General features: G+C 42.4%; 1 protein-coding gene across 1 annotated transcript in view; it reads right to left on the minus strand.

Annotated features, from left to right (window-relative positions):
- The window catches only part of FOXK1 (forkhead box K1), a 117,738-nt gene that overhangs the window by 17,125 nt on the left and 74,045 nt on the right, over nt 1–26,568 (minus strand). The window contains exons 3-5 of the mRNA XM_038763270.1: nt 3,992–4,148; nt 3,186–3,332; nt 490–683 (exon numbers count right to left, since the gene is read on the minus strand). Coding sequence (XP_038619198.1) covers nt 490–683; nt 3,186–3,332; nt 3,992–4,148 — 498 coding nt within the window. The remainder of the gene's footprint in view (nt 1–489; nt 684–3,185; nt 3,333–3,991; nt 4,149–26,568) is intronic.

Genomic DNA, 26,568 nt, shown 5'->3' on the forward strand with positions numbered 1-26,568 from the left:
GCAATATATGTAGTCAATCATATTTATTGAGCACTTACTATGTGCAGATCACTGTACTAAGTGCTTGGGAGAGTACAATATAATAATATAACAGACACAGTCCCTGCCCACAATGAGTTTATAGTCTACAGGACTATAAAATATACACAAACACACATATATATATATGTACATACACACACACACACCAACGTATATACCAATTTAGATGCTATTTGAAGATCTGGATATACGTATATATCTACACCTTCAAAGAGCATATAAATTGGTGTACATGTTCTGTGTTTTAAGGATTATAAAGTTACATCGGTAGGTATCAGCTTACTCTTTGAAAGCTTTTCAGACGTTTATAGGTTCTCAAGTATTATTTTTAGAATACAAGTTTCTTTGGAGAACACAACACAAAGCAAGAGAACACTTCCTTTGGACTTCAAATGAAAAAAAAAACTTAGTGTGAAGAAATAAGAAGTGGGGACCAAAGGTAGTTACCTTGACGATAGAGGTCCAAAGGGGGTTCGGAAGCAGGACACCCCTCTCTGCCTCCGTTTTCGGAATGCCTGTTCCACTAGCTTGGCTTCAGAGGCAGGGTCGATTCTCCAAAATGAGCCCTTTCCAGGCTCCTCCTGGGAGCGTGGGACTTTAATAAAGTATCGGTTCAAAGAGAGGTTATGACGAATGGAATTCTGAAAAAGTAACAGAAGCATTTACTGATTGGCGTTCAGTTTAGCACACAAGCATATAAGCGTAAATGTGTATTGACCAGAATTACAGCAATAAAAATCTCAGATGATTTGAACTGCTCATATGGCAGAGAAAATGATACTGCAGCTTAATCAACATAGAGTTCTTCATTAACTCTAGTGGCTAGCACATTTGTCAATTATTGGAGTTTCAGAGAAATGGTGAACACAGTAACTTCTGAGTTTTCTTACTACAGATCATAGTTATCCCATCACACAAATGAAAAACTCAGGAAAATAAGTGACAATCACTATCCAAGGCTAAACAGCAAGACTGACAGAGAAAATGCCACGACTAGAAGAGATACTGGCTAAATAAATGAACTAAAGCACAAGAAAAATAAGGCACACAACAAATGAAATTATGCACACATACACATTTAAATCAATCAATGGTATATACTGAACACTTACTCTGTGTAGAGCACTGTGCTAAACTCTCGGGAGAGTACAAAAGTGTCAGTAGAATCAATCCCTGGTCTCTAGGAGTTTACAATCAAATAGGGCAGAGAGACAATAAAATAAATTACAAATAGGGGGAAGTAACGCAGAGTTTACAGACGTGTTCAGAAGTCCTATAGAGGGTGGGGGGAATGAATATAGCCATCCTTTCCTCCTGGCAATAAAATAGGTGGCAAAGAAACCACATGAGAAGGTAATATGAGAACACAGGTCCTATGGGATCTAACGGGGAAGTGCTCCAATCATCTCTAAAAAAATCTCCTTGATCTTCAAGAAAAACTTGAAAGGTTTGTTTTAAAGAGAGAACTAAATGAATCAATCAATGATATTTACTGAGCACTGTACTAAGCGCTTGGAGAGTATAATACAATAGAGTTCAAGGAGCTTAGAGTCTAGAAACAACTGCTTCTCCTTGGCTTTCCAATCCAACAGATCCCAAGAAATCAGCATGGAAAGTAGCATGGTTTAGTGGAAATAGCACAGGCCTAGGAGACAGATGATCTGGCTTCTAACCTCCACTCTGCCAACTGCCTGCTGTATGATCTTGGGACTAAGAAGTCACTTAGCGGAGTCTTGGTGTCATCCTTGACTCCGCTCTCTCATTCACCCTTCACATCCAAGCTGTCACCAAGACCTGCCGGTCTCAGCTCCGCAACATTGCTATGATCCGCCCTTTCCTCTCCATCCAAACCGCTACCCTGCTCGTTCAAGCTCTCATACTATCCCATCTGGACTACTGCATCAGCCTTCTCTCTGATCTCCCATCCTCGTGTCTCTCCCCACTTCAATCCATACTTCATGCTGCTGCCTGGATTGTCTTTGTCCAGAAACGCTCTGGGCATGTTACTCCCCTCCTCAAAAATCTCCAGTGGCTTCCAATCAAACTGCGCATCAGGCAGAAACTCCTCACCCTCGGCTTCAAGGCTCTCCATCACCTCGCCCCCTCCTACCTCACCTCCCTTCTCTCCTTCTCCAGCCCAGCCCGCACCCTCCGCTCCTCTGCCGCTAATCTCCTCACCGTGCCTCGTTCTCGCCTGTCCCACCATTGACCCCCAGCCCACGTTATCCCCGGGCCTGGAATGACCTCCCTCTGCCCATCCGCCAAGCTAGCTCTCTTCCTCCCTTCAAGGCCCTACTGAGAGCTCACCTCCTCCAGGAGGCCTTCCCAGACTGAGCCCCTTCCTTCCTCTCCCCCTTATCCCCCTCTCCATCCCCATCTTACCTCCTTCCCTTCCCCACAGCACCTGTATATATGTATATATGTTTGTACATATTCATTACTCTATTTATTTATTTTACTTGTACATATCTATTCTATTTATTTTATTTTGTTAGTATGTTTGGTTTTGTTCTCTGACTCCCCCTTTTAGACTGTGAGCCCACTGTTGGGTAGGGACTGTCTCTATATGTTGCCAACTTGTACTTCCCAAGCGCTTAATACAGTGCTCTGCACACAGTAAGCGCTCAATACATTCGATTGATTGATTGATTGATTAGCAGAGAAGCAGCGTGGCTTAGTGGAAAGAGCCCAGTTTTGGGAGTCAGACATCGTGGTTCGAATCCCAGCTCTGCCACTTGCCAGCTGTGTGACTTTGGGCAAGTCACTTAACTTCTCTGGGCTTCAGTGACCTCATCTGTAAAATGGGGATGAAGACTGTGAGCCCCATGTAGGACAACTTGATTCCCTTGTATCTACCCCAGTGCTTAGAACAGTGCCTAGCACATATTAAGCACTGAACAAATTCCAACATTATTATTATTATTATTAGCTTCCCTATGCCTCAGTTTCCTCAACTGTAAAATGGGGATTAAATACCTGTTCTCCCACCTACTTACACCATTAGCCCCAAATGGGACAGGGATTGTGACCAATATGACTGACTTGTATTTACCTCAGCACTTAGAACAGTAAGCGCTTAACTCTCATAAAAAAAAGTGCTTCCAAGAATTTCAGGGTATTGCATGAGGACTTTAAGGACTCACCTGCCAGCCTTTGTCAGCAGTCCTGTAATAAGGGTAATGCTTGGTGATATGGGCATAGATCCCACTTAGTGTTAATTGCCTGTCTTGGGCAGAGGAGATAGCCTGTACAATTAGCTGAGCATACGAATAAGGTGGTTTGGATTCATCCTGGGGAAAATAAAAGAACACAGCACATAAAGAAGGTTTGAGTAATTTCACAATATCATCTAGAGCACAAGCATAACTTACTCGCATGGTGGAAGTCAACAGAGTAGAGGGTAGCTTATCATAAATTTTGGTTACAGTGACATCTCTGCGGACCCTGAAGAGATCTTTCTTCCAAGAGGGTACTGTCTACACATTCCTTTAATCTCACCTGAACTGTCTGATACAGCACCACACTTCCTCCCAAGATGGAATAATCCCCTCTACTTCAAGTCTTAGGGGGAAGCTGTAGTTTCAGTGATCACTTAGGTCTCGACTTCCTGCCGATTTTACAAAAGTGTAGAAAAGTCTATATTGCAAGGTGGAAAACAATCAAGTCTGATTTATAAAAATGAATGAGGATGAAGTGATCTTTAAATGAGAATTATATTTTTTTTGTTTGAAAAGGTCTTATCATCAGTAGATTCCTAGAAATAGCTCTGTAGTGACCTGTCTCAAAGAAACAGACAACCAGTGCTAAATCTGGAGCAGTTCCATTACTGCCCACCTTGGGACAATAGAAAATGTCATAACTAAAATGCATTATCTGCTTGCACTCTATCATTGACATAAGGAGCCTATTATTGTCAGTTACTCAAAAAGAAAGGCACATCTATCTGAACCTTTGGGCTGTCTCCTCCAGAAGTGTCTGCCTGCTGCTCTGAAGCTGCCTTTGCTGCAAATTCTGCTGCCAGCTGCAAGTCCGAGGTAATGTTCTGAACAAAGCGATATCCTGAAGATCCAGCACCACGCGGACTGGCTGGGCAAGAGTTGGGAACACTATAAGGAAAAATAAATAAAAGAAAACAAGTATGAACTCATCACTGGATCAAAAATATTTTGGGGGGCCCCATTAGCCCAAATTATTTTGTAAGAAGTTAATGATATCTAGTTAACAGCATTTATTATTGCACATCTACTCCATGCAGCACAACCATCCTCTTTGTCTCACATGCCGATAACCATGGCATTATCCTTGAGTCATCCCTCAGTCAAGCCACACATTCAGTCTGTCAACAAATCCCCTCCGTTCTATCTTCACAACATCTCTAGAATCCACCCCTTCGCCTCCATCCAAATGGCTACCAAGATGATTCAAGGTCTTATAGTCAACCTTGAATAATGCATCAGCAGACCTTGCTGACCTTCCTGCTTCCTGTCTCTCCCCACTCCAGTCCATGCTTCTCTCTGCTGCCCAGATCATTTATCTGAAAAGACATTAAGTTCACATCTCCCCCCTCCTCAAAAACTGGCAGTGGTTGCTATCACCCATCATGTGGGGACAGGTTCATTCGGGAATCAGCGCGGTGAGAGGGGGAGATTGGGGACAGAAAAGGATGAGTTTTATACAAAATTTATTCATGAGGAGGATTGAATCACTTGATTATTTTGGACACGATGAACTGAACTTCACTTTTGGGAGGAAAATGATTATTTACTGATAGTACAGCTTTCCTATTAGGACAAATATACTGAGGCAGCACTTGCGTGTAGCGAAACACCTAGGTCCTGCCCGCAAACACTTCCCACTCAAGAGGAATTCACTTATACCTTGTCAGCATGTGGCAAGGCAGCTAGCTTCCGTCCATGAACGCTTCCCACTTGGGAGGAATACATTTATGCGTTACATGGCCGTGGCGAAGCGTCCTACCTTCCATCCCCATGAGTGTTCAGTGGGACACTCACCCATCCCATAGCTCCTCACTTGGTGTAGGGAAATAGGGCATTCCACACTCTGGGCCAAGGTGACATGCAGCCGGCTGCTGCAAGTCTCGATCCGCTACCCAGAAGGTCAGAGGCCGCAGATACTTATTACCTGTGCTCCTAAGCCATTCCAACTTCTGGCCTCAGTTTACCCAATTCCCCCCTCCGCCCATAGTCAGTCTGGCTCTTTTGGTTGCGGGGGTGGTTCATCTCACCTGCACTTCCAAATTCCATCTTGTTGACTTGGGTAAGCATGAGATAACGTTTGACTTTGAGAGGGTGGTACCTTGGAGGACCTTGGGCCAGTTGCCCATCCAATTCCTCAAACAGAAACTCCTTACCCTTGGCCTTAAAGCCCTCAATCAGCTCTCCCCTTCCTACCTTATCTCACTGATCTTTGACAACCCAACCTAGACTTGATGCTCTTCTAACACCAACCTACTCTCTGTACCTCAATCTTGATGAGTTATTATGCTTATGGGCATCCTTGTTATGTGTTTGAATCTTAGCGATTTCAATCTTTCCTCATGCCACTACCACCAGCCTCCTAGTTCCCCATTTAGATTGTGATCCCCAAGGGCTAGGGACTATGTATCTTGTTCAACTTTTATTGTATTCTTTCCCAGTGCCTAGTACAGTGGTATTATGGTACTTGCTATACACTTACTATGTGCCAAGCACTGCTCTAAACACTGGGGTAGATACAAATTAATCAGGTTGGACACAGTCCCTGTCCCACAAGGGGCTCACACTCTTAATCCCCATTTTACAGATGAGGTAACTGAGGCTCAGAGAAGTGAAGTGACTTGGCCAAGGTCACGCAGCAGAGCCGGGACTAGAACGCAAGTCCTTCTGACTCCCACGTCTGTGATCTATCCACTAAACTATGCTGCTTCTCAGTGCTTTGCACACAGTAAGCCCTCATATATGGCAGCATCAACAATGCCAGTTGAATTTTTATTTGCTCCTTGCTCTTCCAGGCCACTGCTCCTCAGGCTCCCTGGAGTCATTCATTCATTTGACTGTATTTATTAAATGTTTACTGTGTGAAGAGCACTGTACTAAGCACTTGGAAAGTACAATTCCCCAACCCTGCTAGGACTCCAGCAAGAAGCAGGGCTGCAGAGGAGGTACAGGTGCGAATACAGTCTGCTGTTGCTGCCACTACCACATCATGGTCACTTTACACAGCTTAAGGCATCATTTCAGGGAGTAGGGTATCTTCCTCTCCAGGCCCCGTCCACTCTGACTCAACCACCAGGCTCATTGGGGAAGACTGTCAGTCAGTCAATCGTATTTATTATTATTATTATTATTAATAACAATAATAATAATTATGGTATTTGTTAAGTGCTTCCTATATGTCAAGCACTGTTCTAAGCTCTGGGATAGATTCAAGGTAATCAGGTTGTCCCATATGGGGCTCACAGTCTTAATCCCCATTTTACAGATGGAGTGACTGAGGCACAGATAAGTTAGGTGGCTTGCCCAAGATCACATAGCAGACAAGTGGCGGAGCTGGGATTGGAACCCATGACCTCTGACTCCCAGGCTTGCGCTCTTTCCACTAAGTCACACTGCTTCTCTATGCTTACTGTATACAGAGTACCATACTAAACACGTGGGACAGTACAATACAGTAATAAAATAGACATTCCCTGCCCACAATGAGCTTACAGTCTAGACTCTGACATCAATCGTATTTATTAAGTGCTTACTATGTGCAGAGCACTTTACTACGTGCTGGGGAAAGTACAATATGACAGAGTCAGTAGACCCATTCCATGCCCAAAAGAAGCTTTAAGTCTAGAGGACTGTAAGAGGGCTACAGAACTGCAGTCTCAATACATTTTTAAACGTGCAGATTTCCCTTGCTGACCACACTTTTTCCAAACCTGCTTGTAAGTATTTCCACTGCTTTCTGCTATCTAAGTTGGTTTTCCACGATCCAGGGATGAAAAATCTGTCTTTTAACAGGTACCCTCTCATTTCCTACCTCTGGAACTTGGGTTGCCTATTTCTCCCCTACTGAATCATTAACACGTCACAGGAAATGTCACTGTAACCACTTTTAGGGGTTTTAGTGAACTTCAACAGTTACAAAGTTCCACTTGTAATGCTAATGAACTACTGATAAGGTGGCTGAGAACTTCAACAGGATCTGAGTGCCAGAGCCAGTAGCAAGTAAAAACAGCATGGTGGCTTGAAACAGGCTTAAGAATGCTTGTTTGATTTCTCCAAGCTGAATTTCAGCAGGTATAAAGGAAGCAGGACATACACCCTAACCTAATCCCCCTTTAATCCAGAAGCCTTTGGTCTTGCCAAAGGCAGGTACTTTCAGGGTCTAATTCTCCAGAGTTGGTAAGGGAAAGGGGACAACGATTTTGATTTATTTGATTGCTTTGTTGGTGGCCACTCAAAAATGATCAGCAGTCTGCAAAGAAAAGTCACTGATTAAGAAGAAGCTTGGAACCCGATAATATTAAGTTCCTTAGGTAGGTAGGGTATTTAATTTAGTGCCCACTATGTGCTAAATGCTGGGATAGATGCAAGATAATCAGATAGGACACAATTTCTATCCCATACCAGGCTCACAACCTAAGAGGTGGAGAGGGCAGGTAGCTTATCCTGCTTTTTCAGATGAGGAAACAAGGCCATAGAGGATAAGTACCTTACCAAAGGTAACACAACAGGTCAGTGGTGGAGCTGGAGCCAAAACCTGGGTTGTCCTATGCTCTTTTCATTCATTTATTCATTCATTCATTCAATCACATTTATTGAGTGCTTACTGTGTGCAGAGCACTGTACTAAGTGCTTGGGAAAGTACAATACAACAATAAACAGTAACATTCCCTGCCCACAATGAACTTACAGTCTAGGTGGGGGGCATTGGACAGGCATTAATTCAAATAAAATTACAGATATGTACATAAGTGCTGTGGGGCTGGGAGGGGGGAAGAGCAAAGGGAGCAAATCAGGGCAATGCAGAAGGGAGTGGGAAATGAGGAAAAGTGGGGCTTAGTCTGGGAAGACCTCTTGGAGATGTGCCTTCAATAAGGCTTTGAAGGAGGGGGGAGAGTAATTGTCTGTCAAATTTGTGGAGGGAGGGGGTTCCAGGCCAGAGGCAGGACGTAGGCTGGGGTCCGTGCAAGGTAGGTGAGATGGAGGCACATCACTGCGCGGGCTGGGTTGTAGAAGGAGAGAAGCAAGGTAAAGTAGGAGGGGGCAAGGTGATGCAGTGCTTTAAAGCCAATGGTGGGGAGTTTTTTCACTAGGCCAGGCTAACACTGGGCCACTATCAACATTGCCACATGCTTTTAATCCCCTCTAGACTATAACTTCATTATTGGCAGGGAATGTCTTGTCTAAGTGCTTAGTACAGTGCTCTGCACACATTTAGTGCTCAATAAATATGACTGAATGAATGAACAAATGTGAGAAACAGTATTGACTTGTGCAGTTCTTCTTTTAGTTGTATAATTTTTGTTTTGTAGTACAGAATACTGTGGAGAGGGAAGGAAGATTCAAGAATTTAACATCCTTTTCACGATACTCTGCACTGCTTTCATTTTCTATTATTTTACAATGATCTAAAATCCTAGAAGGAATCTTATTTTGCTATACTGTAACTTCCAGCAATCTATACCAAACTAGTGCTCCCAATGTTGTGTAAATGACAGTTCTGGTCACAGATAAATTCCCTTATAGAGCTGGACAACTGTGGAAGACTATGGCCTTGAGACATTAGTTTGGCCATTAGTTTAGTCACTCTTTTTAAATTTTTTTTTACAGTATTTGTTAAGTGCTATGTGCCAGACACTGTAGATACAAGCTACTCAGGTTGGACACAGTTTGTGTCCCACATGGAGCTCACAGTCTTCACTCCCATTTTACAGATGAGGTAACTGGGGCACAGAGAAGTTAAGTGACCTGCCCAAGGTCACACAGCAGATAAGTGGTGGAGTTGGGTTTAGGACCCAGGTCCTTCTGACTCCCAGGCCTGTGCTCTATCCACTAAGATATGCTGCTTCTCCCTGAAGGCAAGGGTCTAGAACAGATATGGAGGACAGAGGGCTGCCTATTCTTTCTCTAAACATGTCCAACATTGGAGACTCCCACACCCTCATTCGGTAGCTAGTTTCAGTGTTTTCCCACCCAAAAGACCTGGAGAAACAGTTCAGAGCCAACAGAGCCCTCCGCCTGGAGGCAAAGCCAACATCCCAGCAAAGACAGAAAGCATGCCTGAATGAGAACAGAAAACTCTAAAACGAGGCAGGCTGATGCAAACAGGAAATATGGCAGGTCAAAAGAGGAGTTTGAAGAGAACCTTGCAAGGGACACAAACTAAAAATAAAAGATTCTTCACATAAGAATAAGGTTGTAATGATATAGAGACACTCTCTTGTCTCTCCCCACTTCAATCCATACTTCATGCTGCTGCCCGAATTGTCTTTGTCCAGAAACGCTCTGGGCATGTTACTCCCCTCCTCAAAAATCTCCAGTGGCTACCAATCAACCTACGTATCAGGCAGAAACTCCTCATCCTCAGCTTCAAGGCCCTCCATCACCTCACCCCCTCCTACCTCACCTCCCATCTCTCCTTCTACAGCCCAGCCCGCACCCTTTGCTCCTCTGCCACTAATCTCCTCACCGTGCCTCATTCTCGCCTGTCCCGCCATCGACCCTGGGCCCACGTCATCCCCCTGGCCTGGAATGCCCTCCCTCTGCCCATCCGCCAAGCTAGCTCTCTTCCTCCCTTCAAGGCCCTACTGAGAGCTCACCTTCTCCAGGAGGCCTTCCCAGACTGAGCCCCCTCCTTCCTCTCCCCCTCCTCCCCCCTCTATCCTCCCCGCCTTACCTCCTTCCCTTCCCCACAGCACCTGTATATATGTATATATGTTTGTACATATTTATTACTCTATTTATTTTACTTGTACATATCTATTCTATTTATTTTATTTTGTTAATATGTTTGGTTTTGTTCTCTGTCTCCCCCTTCTAGACTGTGAGCCCATTGTTGGGTAGGGACCATCTCTATGTGTTGCCAACTTTTACTTCCCAAGCGCATAGTACAGTGCTCTGCACACAGTAAGCGCTCAATAAATATGACTGATTGATTGATTGAGGAAAGTGTAAATCCTTGAAATATTACAGGGAGAACTGGCACAACTATTTCACAAGTAAAAGGCTTCTTTTCTCACCCACGTCATCCCAGAAACTAGAAACTTTCTTTAACAGGTTGGAGCCAAGAACCCAGAGATGATGTGTCAACTTGGGCAAGTCACTTGACTCCTCTGGGCCTCAGTTTCCTCAGCTGTAAAATGGGGTTTAAACCCTACTCCCTCCTACCTGGACTGTGAACTGCATGTGGGACAGGGACTGTTTCTACCCTGATAACCTTCAATCTATCCCAGCGCTTAGAAGATTGCCTGACACATAGTAAGTGCTTAACAAATATTATTAAAAAAACAATTAATTGTATTTATTGAACGCTTACTGCACACAGTACCAGGCCCGTCCCCTTGCCATCCAGGGAAGGATGGAACTTTGCAAGGACCAAGGTATCAGGGAATGGCTGTAGTGAGTCCCTGCCCGTATCTTTACTCTGTAAGCTTATTGTGGGCAGGGTACGTGTCTTCCAAGTCTATTGTACTGTACTCTCTCAAATGCTTAGTAAGCACTTAATAATACCATTGATGATGATGTAGTAAGTGTTTGGGAGAGTACAATATAAGACCGTTAGCAGATGTATTTCCTGCCCAGGACAAGCTTCTGTCCACATGTTTTTGTCTGTGATAAAATATACTCTTATCAAAAAATCTAGGAATTAGTCCAGAAATAAGAAAGACTGTGAGCCCACTGTGGGCAGGGATTGTATTGAACTTTCCAAACACTTAGTACAGTGCTCTGCACACGGTAAGCGCTTAATAAATCCTATTCAATTAATGAATAGGAAGAGGAAGGCCACTAAAGATGGATCAGCATCTTGAAGTTTTTAGTGTTACAAAGTTACCACAAGATGGCACTATATGAACTGGAATCATGAAAAGACTAAGTTTAAAAAAATGACCAAACTGAAATAAACTGAAATTTGTTTCACTACCCAGAAGCATACACGTTGGATTAGAACAAATTGGAAAGACAAATCTGTTAATAATACACCTCATTTGCATTTGTCTTCTGCACCTTACCCTGCCACGGTGTTGAAAAGCAAAATCACAAGTGTCCTTTATTTCAACCCCTCCTATACTCCTACAGGGAGGGGCAAGGGACATTTAACAATTACAAAAATGAATATACAAAATGGAGACAAATTCCATTCCCTAAAATATACAACCCTAAATTCTAAAGAACATTCTTGATATTCTGTAATTTCAGCCGGCTTTCAATCTGTGGCCACGTTGAATACAACTTCACCTGTTTTTTTCTCTCCTTCTAGTTGAAACTCCTCATGGGTGAAAACTGAGCCTAAACTAAACTCTGTAACTCCGGGACAGACATTTTCCACAGTAGGTCCCTGTTTGTTTTGGAATATTCTACTGAAGCTACGAATTTCAAAAACAATTAACCCACTTGAGGGTGCTAAATTATGGGAAGTATAGCTATGCTCTCCAGGTAGGTATAAGAAAAAACTTAAACACAACATTTGAAATTAAGTCAATGAATGGACAAGAAGCAGAAATATACCAATTCAATGGATGCATCTGCACCAGGGACTTCAGGGAAGGCAGGCCCTTGCAGGGATAGCAGGGAGTCCCTTCGAAGCAATGAAATCAGGGAGCTTCACCTCCAAAGGAATTCCAGGATCTAAATTCAGTGATTCAGATGCTTCTGAAATCAGAGCCAGTGGGTGAAGATCTCCACCAGCTAGCTCTCATGTCCTAGTGACACAAAGGGGAGTCAAAGGAACTAGATCTAAAACCAGCCTTCTTAAGTCCTTGGTGGAGCATGCAATTAATTCATTATTATTATTAATAATAATAATAATAATAATAATAATAATGTGGTATTTGTTAAGCATTTATTATGAGCCAGGCACTGTAATAAGCATTGGGGTGGATACAAGGAAATCGGGTTGGACCCAATCCCTGTTCCATACAGGGCTCCCAATCTCAATCTCCATTTTACAGATGAGGTAACTGAGGCCCAGAGAAGTGAAGTGACTTGCCCAAGGTCACCTAGCAGATAAGTGGCAGAGCCGGGATTAGAACTCAGGTCCTTCTGATTCCCAGACCCATGCTCAGTAACAAAGGTTCCATCGAGAGCAGAATGAGGTTTCTGAAAACAGATGGCAGGAGATCAGACAGTTGTTTTTAAAGGGAGTTGAATTTAAAGGGATTTGACGTCATACCATTGCCAACATTTGTTTCAGGCACCCAAAATATCATCACCAAAACCACCTATAAAGACCTATTTGCAAATTGCCCTGTGCCAGGCCCCACACAAGAGCACAGACAAGACAAAAGCCCCTAGACTTTTCAGAGCTTTATAATCTAAGAAAGCTACAATGAACAAGACAGAGATAAGGGCACAGACTCAAAAAGAGCAAAGATAAAATTATAAAAATAGGTAATGAATTTACATTTTGTGCAAGCAAAGGCAAAGGGGCATTTGATGAGGTGATGAATAAAGCTGGAGTCATGAGAGTTCCATGTAACCACCGTTACTCAAAATAAAAACTGTCACTCAACAACGGAAGCCTTTTGGCCTGCTCAAGTAGGAAACTGAACAAGCACAGCATTTGGGGTTTTTACTTTTAAGAGTAACATCGCATAAACTTAAGTCAAAAGAAGAGGGGGGCAAGTACCTCCCTTTTAGTAATTAACTCCCATCCTTATTTTCCAAAAGTTTCTTTTGGGAATCATATGTGTGGCTTTCATTTGAATTTCATGCAGAGTTCCAAGTACTCCTCAACATGAAGTTTTTGCAATATCAACCTCTGCAAAATGGCTATTGCTTTTCTACAATAGGACAAAATATGCCACTGATCATTCTCCAATGGTGAATATACGTAACACCTTTTACCTACTTCACTAGAACACAAATGAAGCAGAATGACTGGGGGTTATTGTGCACACCAAAGGGACTTGGCCTAGTGGACAGAGCACTGGCTTCGGAGTTAGGAGGACCTGGGTTCTAATCCCAGCTCTGCCACTTGTCTACTGTGTGACCCTGGGCAAGTCACTTGACTTCTCTGTGCCTCAGTTACTTCATCAGTAAAATGTGGATTAAGATTGTGAGCCTCAAGTGGGACGGGGACTGTGTTCAACCTTATTTCTCTTGTTTCTACTGCAGTGCTTAGAACAGCGCTTGACACACAGTAAGTGCTTAACAAATGTCATCATTCTTGTTATTGTTATTATTCTAACTGTGGGGAGCTTCTGTGGACTACAGAAACTACTTAGGGCTCCCACTCATTACAAATTATGGAAATCCAAGTTCAGTGAAAACAAGGAAAAAAAATCAGATGTTTCTCTCAAACCTTTTTTATAACTTAAAAAATTCACTGCAGTGTGAAGCCTTGTCCTGGGGAATATACTAAATAATTTAGTCACAGATCTCAATAATTCTTCAAAATAAGCAACAAGGCCAAGAAAAAAGTCACAAGGACCATCCTGCCTTTGCTGGTAGTGCTAATTTTATGAAGGCCAGGGTGGACTTGTTTGAATTTTGGAAGGCAAAACTGTAAGAACAGTTGTAGTCAATGTCCCCCTTTTTTAAAGCAAGGAAGCTATACTCAACAGAACTATTGCAGGCGATACACTTAATTAGCTAATCCTTCTATTAATGTAAATACCCTCAACTTGAGGATATTTTTTAAAAGGAAAATACTGTCACAAACATTTGGAATGCTTTGTCGGACAGTATCACCTTGTCATTTTATAAACAATCTAAATATTTCCAAGGGGAGGCCCTTGTTTTGGATGCAAATAGGTGTGATAATTTTTTAACCTTCACACAGTAAGCGCTTAATAAATATGCTTGACTGACTGACTGATTAGTCTGTGAATCCCATGCGGGACAGGGACTATGTCCGATCTAATTAACTGGAACCTATCCCAGCACTTAGAATAGTGTTGGACACATAGTATGTGCTTACATGCCTTTTTTTTTAAAAAAAAAAAGAGACTGGAATGTATTTATTTTTAATGAATTTCTGGGAGAAGAGAAATATAAGGGAAACAAGACATAACCTCTTAATGGAATACTATAATCTTAGAACCAAAGAGGCCCTTACATCTCTTGGGGAGTGCATGAGTTTAATGAGAATAGTGGAGTCAGAATTATAGCATGTTTCAAATGACTTCTTTTCGGCAATCTCTTCCTTCACTCTTTCAGTTTATGTAAAACGGTGGAAAATAAGTTTTCCCTCTCGGAGGGGAGGAGTGAAGCAGATAGATACGTGATTAAATACCATAGTAATTGGATTTATAAGTTGTAAAGGGCTTTTTGAGAATGAAAAATGAAGATTCTTAAATAATGAGTGTCAGAACATTAGTCATTTCTTTCTTTAATCTCTGAGCCATATGCTAAGGATGAAACTATGTTGTGATATATTAGTGAAAGTACACTGCTTTATGGCACTGTGTTTTGACATCAAATATCACAATGGAGAAGCAGTGTGGCCTAGTGGAAATGACACAAGCCTGGGAGTCAGAGGACATGGGTCCTAATCCCAACTCTGTTACTTGCCTGCAGTGTGACCATAAGCAAGTTACTTAACTTTTCTTTACCTCAGTTTCCTCAACTGTAAAATAATGATTCAATACCTATTCTCCCTCCCACTCAGTCTCTGGGCCCCATATAGGACAGGGATTGTGTACAACCTGACTAATACTTAGCCTTAGAACAGGGCCTGACACATAGTAAGTACTTTACAAATACCATAAAAAAAAAACACACAAAAAAAAACCTGATGCAATACTACAACTGGTCTGTGTGAAATAATTTCAGCTTTTCAAAGGGACACTCGCCTAAAAAAGTGCATTTGCTGATTCACATTGAGTGTGGTTGCCTCTGACTTTCCTCAGAGATAATTTCCATTATATTATGCCGCCAAATGTTTTTAGACATTTTTTATAACTAGCTTAGTAGCAAAATTATTTCAATGTCTAGTCAGATAAAGAATTCAGGATGAACTTGAGATTTGGGTTGCTGAAAAGGAAGGGAAAACACCCATAGTAATTTTAAATCAGATAACTAAACAAGATGAAAATTTTCACTGCTGTCCTCACTTTGCCCTTTCTGGTGATTGTGCTCCAACCCATCTTCCTTTCCCTCAATGGTGACAATAATCACTTGTATAAAGAATAATAATAATTATGGTATTTATTAAGTGCTTACTATATGCTAAGCACTGGTCTAAGTGCTGGGGTAGATACAAAGTAATCAGGTTGTCCCACATGGGGCTCACAGTCTTAATCCTCATTTTACTGATGAGATAACAGGCACAGAGAAGTTAAGTGGCTTGCCCAAAGTCAAAAAGCAGAAAGAGGCGGAGCTGGGACTAGAACCCTCATTCTCTGAATCCCAAGCCCATGTGCTTTCCACTAAGCCACGCTGCTTCTCTAATCAATCAATCAATCAATCGTATTTATTGAGCGCTTACTGTGTGCAGAGCACTGTACTAAGTGCTTGGGAAGTACAAGCTGGCAACAACTCTAAAAGATCTTTGTCTTCCATTAACAGAGTATCTGGCTGGGAGCCTACTGCAGGATATGCCACTGGATATAGAAAATGGTACAGAGGCCTTTGCATAAGTGGAAAAAAAAAAGAGGTCAAAGTACAGCAACTCAGAGTGCCAAACAAGTGAGGAACAGTAGCCTTTGAATAATATTTGCTGGTCATTACCAGCTATCTTCTTCCTCTCTACATTAGACTCTTAAAAAATTGAACACACTGAATTTTCTTAGAAGATTTTTCATTTTGGATCAGGCTTTTCAAATGAGAACAAAAACAAAGATTATCTCAGCAAGCAAGATTTCTCCTTGAAGAGGTTTCTCTGTTTTCCCAGTTCAATAGAAAAGAAAAACAAGGATGGAATTACCATAGCTAAGTACAGGCAGATACAGAGTTCAATTTTCCCAGCCTCCCCTTTCCCTTTTGTTTTCTGCAATACCTTTTCCTCCTAACTTTGTGGGCCTAAGTATCCCCTCTCCACTTCTCCATCAACTACAATAGTGTGAGTTAGCTCTCAGTTTATAGAAACATCAAAAGCAAGATGGGGGAAATACCTGAATTCCCAGTGACACAGTTTTAAGTTTCTCTACTGTCTAACTCTTCATTCGGCATGAAGTATTCTCGGTTTTCAGAAAAGCCAATTGTTTGCCAGCTTTCTTTTGATTCCTAAGATTATTTCCTTGTGACTTGGATAACTCCTATTTTTGTTCCCTTCAGCTCTGAGAAGGAAGCAGGACTGAATTAAATGTCCATCATCAGTTGAGAAACCAAGACAGCCCAACGGGCTGGTCACAGTGAGGAGAATGACAGCCTATGAGCTTTTTGGCTACAAAAATAAATGGCTTATAATGCTTACAGTAAAGAATTGCTGAGAACGAATAAACATGAAGACATTCCTCAATATTACCAAATCTTTTTTGAGGGTCCTTGGGGTACCTGGCATTTTCCTAAGTGCTACAGTTTACTAGCCCACTGTTGGATAGGGACCGTCTCTATACGTTGCCAACTTGTACTTCCCAAGCGCTTAGTACAGTGCTCTGCACACAGTAAGCATGAAAAAATACGACTGACTGAATGAATGGTTTGGGCACATGTGCTTTATGTCCTCCAAGAGAACAGAGGCAAAATGTGCTCCAAACACACAACATTTTGAATGAGGGTTGCCAAACTTGGTAATAAACCACATTTGGAACATAAGAGTTTGAACGCATGGAATCACAATTCCAATCTGCTTTGCTTGCTCACATTTTGCAGAGGGCGTTGGTATCTCCTATAACCAACTCTTTCAAGTCTCCCTGTTTCCATCCCCTTGCTCAGGCTGTTTTCACTGGCCTGAAACTCTCTCCCTCACCAAATGCCTCAAACCACAGCTTGCCCCCATACTTGAAGCCCCCTTAAAATCCCACCTCCTCCAACTGGTCTTCCTTGTTAAACCCCCAACACCCAAACTGTACAACTTCACTGGCCATTTCCAGCACTTATGTAGTTATAACACATCCTTAGCACATATATGTAAGTTTGTTAAATTGTACATTTGATTATTTTTATAACACGGATTGTTAATATTTAAATTTATGTCTCCCTAAAGTGTGAGCTACATGTAGTCTGCAAATGCAACATTTCTTTCTGGTTTTCCTGCCCAAGACTTTAGTACAGTGCACTGCACCCAGAGAATATGCAATAAAACTATCAAAATTAGTATATAATCAGGGTTGAGAGAAGTTGAATGGCCTAGTGGAAAAAGCACGGGCCTGGAATCAGGGGACCTGAGTTTAAATACCAGCTCCGCCAATTGCCTATTTGACCCTGGGAAAGTCATTTACACTGCCTCAGATTCCTCATCTGCAAAAATGTGGATAAGGTATTTGTTCTCCCGCCCCCTTAGACTGTACGCATTATGTGGAACAGGGATGGAATCTGATTTGTTTACACTGTATCTACCACAGTGTTTAACACATAGTAAATGCTTAACAAACACCACAATTCTTAGAATTATTATTATAATGCAATCGACAAAGACCGAAACTAATCTAGGGTGTTTAGTCTTCAGAGCACTACAGAGTGCTACCCTAAAGACCTCAGGAACAGACTCACATATATTCAAAAACAATAAAGCTCATTTAGGCTCCAATGTTTTCTTCAGTGGCACTTCTTATTGGGCCTAATCCCTCCCTCCCCCTGCCCCTTGGGGAATTGTCTCTACTGCTGAATACACCAGTTAGCTCCCCTGGCTATTGTTCTCCTCTATGTGGAGAAGCAAGCCAGGTTGGGAGGAATTGGTAGGCCCAAATGCAACTGCCATTTAAATAGGGATTTTCCTTGTGATGAAGGTGCATGCTAATAATAATAATGATAGCATTTGTTAAGCGCTTACTATGTGCAAAGCACTGTTCTAAGCACTGGGGGGATACAAGGTGATCAGGTTGTCCCATGTGGGGCTCACATTCCTTATCCCCATTTTACAGATGAGGTAAATGAGGCTCAGAGAAGTTAAGTGACTTGCCCAAGGTCACATAGACATGTGGCGGAGCTGGGATTAGAACCCATGACCTCTGACTCCCAAGCCTGTGCTCTTTTCACTGAGCCATGCTAATTCCCTGGGGGCCAACTTTTCATTTTGAGTGTGGGGCGCAGAGTCAATTTTAGGGGAAATAGTTACTGTTCCCCTCTGGACTCTAAGTTCATTGTGGGCAGGGAATATGTCCGTTTATTGTTATACGGTACTCTCCCACGCACTTAGTACAGTGCTCTGCACACAGCAAGGGCTCAATAAATATTGGCTGTCTGACTATTGGAAGGCCTTCCCAGACTAAGCCCCCTTTTTCCTCAGCTCCCCCTGCCCCCTACCTCTCCCCAACTCACTCCCTTTGCTCTATGCCCCCCGCTCCATAGCACTTGTACATAGTACATAGCTATAATTCTATTTATTTATATTAATGCCTGTTTTACTTGTTCTGATGTGTGTGTGTATATATATATATATATATGCATATATATCTATATATATATAATTCTATTTACTTATACTGATGTTACTGATGCCTGTTTACTTGTTTTGATGTCTGTCTCCCCCTTTCTAGACTGTGAGCCCATTGTGGACAGGGACTGTCTCTCTTTGTTGCTGAATTATACTTTCCAGCACTTAGTACAGTGCTCTGCACACAGTATGCACTCAATAAAGGTGACTGAATGTATAAATGAATGAATGAATGAATGGGGGGCAGGTATCAAAGAGCTAATAAGTCAAAAAGGTACTATTTTGGGTCTTTCTGACCCTGGCTGGAAACTCTCAGGTCTCATAAGAGACCTGGGATGAGTGAGACTGGAAATCAAGCTTAAAATATTGTGGAGGCAATCCCTCCTTGCCACCTCTGTCAACTGAACACCTATGTGCATACCTGCTTCCATTCATATAATCAGATTTACTGAGTGCTTACTGTGTGCAGAGCATTGTACCAAGAACTTGACGGAGTACGCTTTAACGATAAGCGGACAAATTCCCTACCCACCATGAACTTACAGCCATTCAAAATGCTCCAGGATTACTCTGCCTTCAGGAGCTTTGTATAATGCTGAGCCCATTTAAATTATTGAAAATAATAATGCCTTGAGTTTTACATAAGTTTCTTACACAAACTTCAAGCTCTTCAGAATAATGACCTCACTACAATCCTGTGATGTAGGACTACAATCTCTTTTTAACGAATGGATAAAATCAAGCATGAAAAATTACAATATATTTAATCAGCCAGGCAAATGAGCATGGGGGCCTAATATAAGTTAGATTTATAAGCCAGTAAATAATTTACTAAAAATTGAAAAATGACTGTCAGGGCTAAGGTTTTTTAGGTTACTGCAGCATCAGCAGGCACTGGTAAGCATGTGAAAAACTGGTGAAAATTTAGTAGGGTGATTTTTTTTTAAATCCACCTGCAACATCCTTTGAAACCATATAATGAAATGGCAAGCCTTCATCATAATTGTAAAGCAGGACAGAGTTCTGAGATTGTGAATTACTGAAAGAAACACCTTTGTAAACTTTCAACTGTTTTGGGGAATTTCAATTTTTTTTTAAGTGATACTAACCCTGGTGAAAGATATTCAACATACAGTCCTGAGTTTCACGGCTTAGTGGGTAAGGCATGGGCCTGGGAGTCAAAAGAAACTGGCTTCTAATCCTGGCTCTTCCAGTTGTCTGCTGTGTGACCTTGGGCAAGTCACTTCAATTCTCTGTGCTTCGGCTACCTCATCTGGAAAATGAGGAATACTGTGAGCCCCATGTGGGACAGGGACTGTGTCCAACCTGATTAGCTTGTACTTACCCCGGTGCTTAGAAGAGTGCTTGCCACATAGTATGCACTTAACAAATACCATCATTATGATTAATAATAATAATAATAGCATTTATTAAGCGCTTACTATGTGCAAAGCACTGTTCTAAGCGCTGGGGAGGTTACAAGATGATCAGGTTGTCCCACGGGGGGCTCACAGTCAATCCCCATTTAACAGATGAAGTAACTGAGACCCAGAGAAGTTAAGTGACTTGCCCAAAGTCACACAGCTGACAATTGGCAGAGCCGGGATTTGAACCCATGATCTCTGACTCCAAAGCCTGTGCTCTTTCCACTGAGCATGCTGCTTCTCTGGCTTATTAGTCCTCAGTTTGGGCTTTAATGCTAGCCAAGTGGCTTGTAGCCCCCTTCATAGATCTGATTTCCCACTGGTCACCTTCAGAGAATATTCTTCCATGAATCCTTGTAACACTGTTTTTCTCTATCCCTCAACCTCTCTGCCTTTCCATGTGTTTTCTGATTGGGAAATCTGAAAAGAGTTCCATCCCATGGTCACGTGCCCACATGTTGTCACATGCCTTTTCAAAAGCAACACAACAAGCCCATTAACACATTTAGGAACTGTGTCACTAAGATAACACCCTAAAAACACCACAGACCTTTGAGAATGCTCTTAATAAACATTATGAAAATTATAGTAGCTATAAATATATTTTAAAGTAGCAATTCAAACCAACCCAATACTTTTCAGCTGGTCTGCTGAAGGAAATTTAGTAATCGAGCGGTCTTTGCAAAACAAAACTCAGTTTGGTGATTTAAATTTAATGGGTCTAAGTTTCTACACAAAAAACTCTCAGTGAAATCTCAAGTGCCTAGACAGCACTGAAAATTGAAAGTAATGACACCACATGGATTTGGGGTTAGGAGGAGTATGGAAAAGAATCAGAAAATAACTTACTCTAAAAATATGTGCTCTTACAAGAGGATTTGGAAAGTTTAGAGAAAAAGTCTAATTCTAAGAACTTTTAAAACTAATGAGCTATTTAGACGGGATTCTGTGGTTTCAGAAAAGACACAACAATGTAAATGAAGATTTCTAACGTGGAACCCACAATGATAATCTCATAACTAAAAAGATTTATTGCAAGGATGGCCTGTATTTCAGAGTAGTGCAGTCTCTGAATTCAGCAAGGCAGCTTAAGCTCCTGAAGGTGACAGGCTATTGTGCTTTACATCAAGTCATTTTTTTTTAAAAAAAAACCTCTTCTTTCTAGATGGAAGTTGATTTTTTCCTTCTTTTCACTCTAATGCTAAATAGTCACATTTTTCAGTTTTTGCTACTTTGACTGCTTTCCAAGTTGAATGCCCCAAGTCAAATTATTTTTCAAAGGAATTACAAACTCTAAAATCATGGACTTTGTAAGAATGGAAAAAACACAGTTTTTCCTTTCTTGCCTTCCTCTCCCTGTCACTGAGATGCCATTCAGTATGGTTCTCTCCTTCCCCTCCCCACCAAATGTCAAACAGCTCCAGGACAAGTTTTATAAAATCTTGTAAATTGTGGCTTTGGAGGGCACTAGGCAAAGGCCTCTGACTTATCAAAATCCTCCAAATGATGAACTCATTTACTATCCCCGCCAAAAAACCCCAAAACCCACCGACCCCTCTAAAATACACATGGAGGTGGGCTTTACTGTGAGCGCTTGAGGACTGAGTTGATTTTCTGCAACTAAAGTTCACTGGCTCTAGGTGGTGCCCTTCAGATGAAAAGAATAAACAGACCAGGGAAAAAAACCAACAAAACCAAAACAAAACACATGTAGGAAGTTAGAGACAAACCTGCATGGGACCAAACTAAAGAATTAAAAATAAGGCCCCAAGAGAGGGATTCCGGTTATTTTGAGTTGTAGGTTCATTCCCATGGTCCTGCAGGTAATACCCTGACTAGGGAGTTTGGCAAGGAGGAGGGGAAAGAAGGAAACTTTCCAAAAAGGAAACTAACCCGTCCACAGATATCTACACTGCAACAGTTTTCCAGCAGCCAATCAGAAATGAGCTAGACGAATGCACACCAAATTAGGAAAGTAAACACTGGGGGGAAGAGGAGGAGGAGGAGAGCTGAGCTAATGAAAATAAATCTCCAACACACCAGGGGAAGTGGGGCAAGGCCACTGCGCTCCAACCCTGCACTCCCCTCTCCAAGCATTCTTCGAAAGGGAACAAAGGCGTTGCCAGGGCCAGCGCCATGTCTTCTCCGGCTAAAGCGGTCAGTCAGCAAGACTCAGGCCGCTAGAAGGACACCACATGGAGACTGATTCTGGATTTACTGCAGAGATCAGATTGAGTCCCTCGGAGGAATAATGTGACCTTCCCCCAGGAGAATCCTACGTTCCAACCACCTCCTGAGTCCCAAAACGGTGAATTAAGTAGTGGGGGGGAGGGGGGGGAGAAGGAGTACAGGGAGAGGAGGGTGAAGTGGAATGTTTGTAAACACCACTGTTCCCCTACGACAAACTCAAAACGAAAAGAGTTTTGGCAAGCAAAACCTCAAGAGGCTTTGAGGTTTTAAACACTCAATTGAATTCCACCCTGCAAAGATAAACGGATGTAAACATAAATCCTCTTCTGTAACACTTCATTAGAGGGCTAAAGTGAAAAATCCAGTCCCTTGATTTCCACTTTCCCCAGAGGCCAACATTTTATTGGAATCGAAAATTGTCCAGAGATGTCAGAGGCAAAGGTGCAGCTCTGGTTATGCGGAAGCCCTTTAGTGCGGCTTCACAGAAAATGACTGAATGGAAATTACCTACCATATGTCAGCGAAGGCACTTGAAGCCCCTCCCATTCCCACTAGCTTCATCTAGATGAGGAGGTTAAATATAAACCAAACTAGCTGCCTGAACGGAGAGCTCAAACCACATCTTACACCACCACTAGCCTAACTTCCTAGAATAGCTTCATTAAACATGCGTCCAATTCTGCGAACAAAGAAAAACAGGGTTGTTGTTTTTTTTGTTTGTTTTTGTTTTACTCCTGTACAAAACCACTACTGTCCTTCAGGCACTAAAGTGCTGTGAAGATTGTAAAGCACAGCTCTACCTGAACAGCTTAATCAGTTGATTGCTGTAATTAATTGAAATACCACTGGGAAATTTTTTTCATCCTGTCTGGGGTTCGAACCCATGCCCACCTAAATGCTTCTTTTCAAATTTCTTGCCTGTTTTCAACTGTGCCTCAGCAGAAAACGAAATGATGCCGGTACTACTATGAAAGGCTCCTTGGATTGAAGGAACAAATACACCTAGCGCTATTATCACTATACCACTTGACATTTGACCCACTTTAAGTCCCGTTGTAAAAGGCTGGGGATCTGGATGGGAAGGCTGGTTGGGTTCTAAAACCCAGCCAAGAGAAGTTTTGGTGAACTGCGGGGCCAGAGTTGATAACCCTGTGTGGGACCCCAGGGGTGGGGCGATCTAAGGCCTGGCCATTTCACCTTTAAATGTCTGCCCATCCTCTCCCTCAACCAACTCTGGACACCCCCTTGCCCTGTGGCCTGCCCTTCCCAGCCAGGAGGCCTCCAGAGAGTGGGCGCTCTGTGGGGAACAGGTGGAAGTAAGTTGACTAAATGATAATAATAATAATTTAATATATAATATAAACATATATTGTAATATACATATATATGTACATATTATATATTATTATTATCATGGGTTTTGTCAAGCGCTTTCTTTCTGTACTAAGTGCTGGGGTGGATAACAATGAAATCGAGTTGGACACATCTCTGTCCCACCTGGGGCTCACAGTCTCAATCCCCATTTTACAGATGAGGTTACTGAGGCCAGAGAAGTGAAGTGACTTGCCCAAGGTCACACAGCAGACATGGGGCAGAGCCAGCATTAGAACCCATGACCTTCTGATTCCCAAGACTGTGCTCTATTCCCTATGTCATGCTGCTTCTCACTAAAGCACATCATTCGAGCACATGACAAACCGCTCTTTCTCTGTTACTCTTCCTGGGGACAGCTCTAAGGAGTCCCATTGGTTGGAAAGGACAGTGCCACACCACACGACCATACCACAATTAGCCCCGTATCCAGGACTGGGTTTTGATCTCTGGGTCAAAGTTGTCTAACAGCAGGCCCGCTAGTGGCCACTGTAGCTTGGCATAAGATGGAATTGATGTAGGGGCATAGGGTAGGCAGTGCAATCTGAATCCAGTAGGACTTTCTGTCCCTCTGGGCGCATGAGTTGGGCTAGCCACCTACAACCTTCCTCAAGCCATATCAGAGCGCTACTCTCAGGACCTCCATTAGAGATTCTGCCCAATCTACTTGGCATATCAAGACACTTGTACTAGATAGCATTATTCCCTAATAATAATAATAATAATTATGGTACTTGTTAAGCGCTTATGTGCTCAGCACTGTTTTCAGTGCTGGGGTAGATACAAGTTCAGATTCAACACAGTGCCTGTCCCACATGGAACTCACGATCTAAGTAGGAGGGAGTAGGATTTAATCTCCATTTTATAGATGAAGTAACTGAGGCCCAGAGAAGTTAACTGACTTGCCCAAGGTCACAGAGCAGACACATGGCTGAACCAGCATTTAAATGCAGTATCTCTGATTCCCAGGCCCATGTTCTTTCTAGTAGACCATGTTGCATTGCTGCTCTACTGCTCACTGTACCTCTCTGTCTCGTCTTTTTCGCCTCCAACCTCTCGCCTATGTCCTGTCTCTGACCTGGAATGCCCTCCTTCCTCATATCCAGCAGTGCTCTGCACACAGTAAGCGCTAAATAGCTTATTATAATAGCTTACTAGCTAAAAAGCGCTAGTTCTTTCTAGACTGTGAGCCCGTTGTTGGGTAGGGACCGTCTCTATATGTTGCCAGCTTGTACTTTCCAAGCACTTAGTACAGTGCTCTGCACACAGTAAGCGCTCAATAAATACGACAATGAATGAATTGAATGAATGGTGCATTTTATAGATCCTCACTCCAAAGCAAAGTAAGGCCAATTCATTTCTTAACAGGAGTTATCTCCATGTCAGAAAGCAAATAGGTGCACACTCCCTGGTGGTGAGGGTGGCTGCTGGTAAGTTGTGTCTTATCTGTTACCTTTTTAAAAAAAATGAGGAATTTGTTAAGCACTGTCTATGTCCCAGGCATGGTACTAAGCACCGGGGTAAATGCAAGCTAAGCAGGTTGAACACAGTCCATACACAACATGGGATTCACAATCAAAAAGCCTTATTTTACAGATGAGGTCTGAGGCACAGGTAAGTGACTTGCCCAAAGTTACATTGCTCACATGTGGCAGAGGCAGAATTAGAATCCAGGTCCTCAGACTCCCAGACTCGTGCTCTTTCCGCTAGGCCATACTACTACTTTTTACTTCCACTTCCATTCATCAGTCTTGCATACCCCACAGAGAATAACAGAGATAACAGCTGCCCAAAGCAAGATCCAACTCTTCCTGAGGCTAAGAGGAACTTTTCAAGGCTGTTAAAGCAGGGGAGGCAGTGGCAGATAGAGTTCAGGAGGTGCGTCTTCCAAGATGCTGCTAAGCTGTGGTGATAAGGAAATCGGAAATAACAAAATACTATACCCTGGGATTTTGCACACAGAAAACACAGATTACTCATCTGTAACAACTGTTCTCTGAATGTGTGAAGTGCATCAAATTAAACCTAGACTGAGATACAACCTGATCTGGTTGCTTACATTCTTTTGGAGAATAAAGCTTAGAATAAAAAATAAGTCATCTAAAATTACCATTAGCACTCCACCAAAGGATGCTGTATATACAGTAATACCCACAAAAAAGGAACCCTTTATCACTAAACTACCACGTAACAAACTTCTCTCCACCCTCTCTGTCCCACTCCAACCTGTCCCCAAATATAGAACTTTTAACAAGTCCTCAAACTTTGGGCCCTTCAAGTCCAATCTAAAGAGGTTTTACTGTCCATCTATAAATGCAAATACAAAATAATGAAAGTGTGCCTAACAGGACCTTGATCAAGACCTCGATCAATCAATCAATGGTATTTGCTGAGTACTTTATGCAGAGCACTGTTCTACATGCCTATGAGCTTGGGAGAATACAACAGAGTAGGTAGACAGGATGCCTGTCCTCAAAGAGCTTAGTGGGGAACACAGACCTTTTCCTTTTTTTCTTCTTTTTTTTGAATGGTATTTGCTAAGCATCTACTATGCCCCAGGCACTGTTTTAAGCAGTGGGGTAGATACAAGCTAATCAGGCTGGATACTGTCCATGTACCACATAGGGCTCACAGTATTAAACTCCGTTTTAAGACAAGGAAACTGAGGCACAGAGAAGTGAAGTGACTTGACCCAGGTCTCACAGCAGACAACTGGCAGAGCTGGGATTAGAAGCTAAGTCCTTCTGAGCGCCAGGCCCATACTCCATCCACTAGGCCACACAACTTCCAAGGTAGGGGAAGCAACAGAGTAAAAGGATGCACATTAGTGCTGTGGGGGTGAGGTGAGTATCAA

Source organism: Tachyglossus aculeatus, chromosome 21 (genome assembly GCF_015852505.1).
Source record: "Tachyglossus aculeatus isolate mTacAcu1 chromosome 21, mTacAcu1.pri, whole genome shotgun sequence".
Classification (NCBI taxonomy): Eukaryota; Metazoa; Chordata; class Mammalia; order Monotremata; family Tachyglossidae; genus Tachyglossus; species Tachyglossus aculeatus.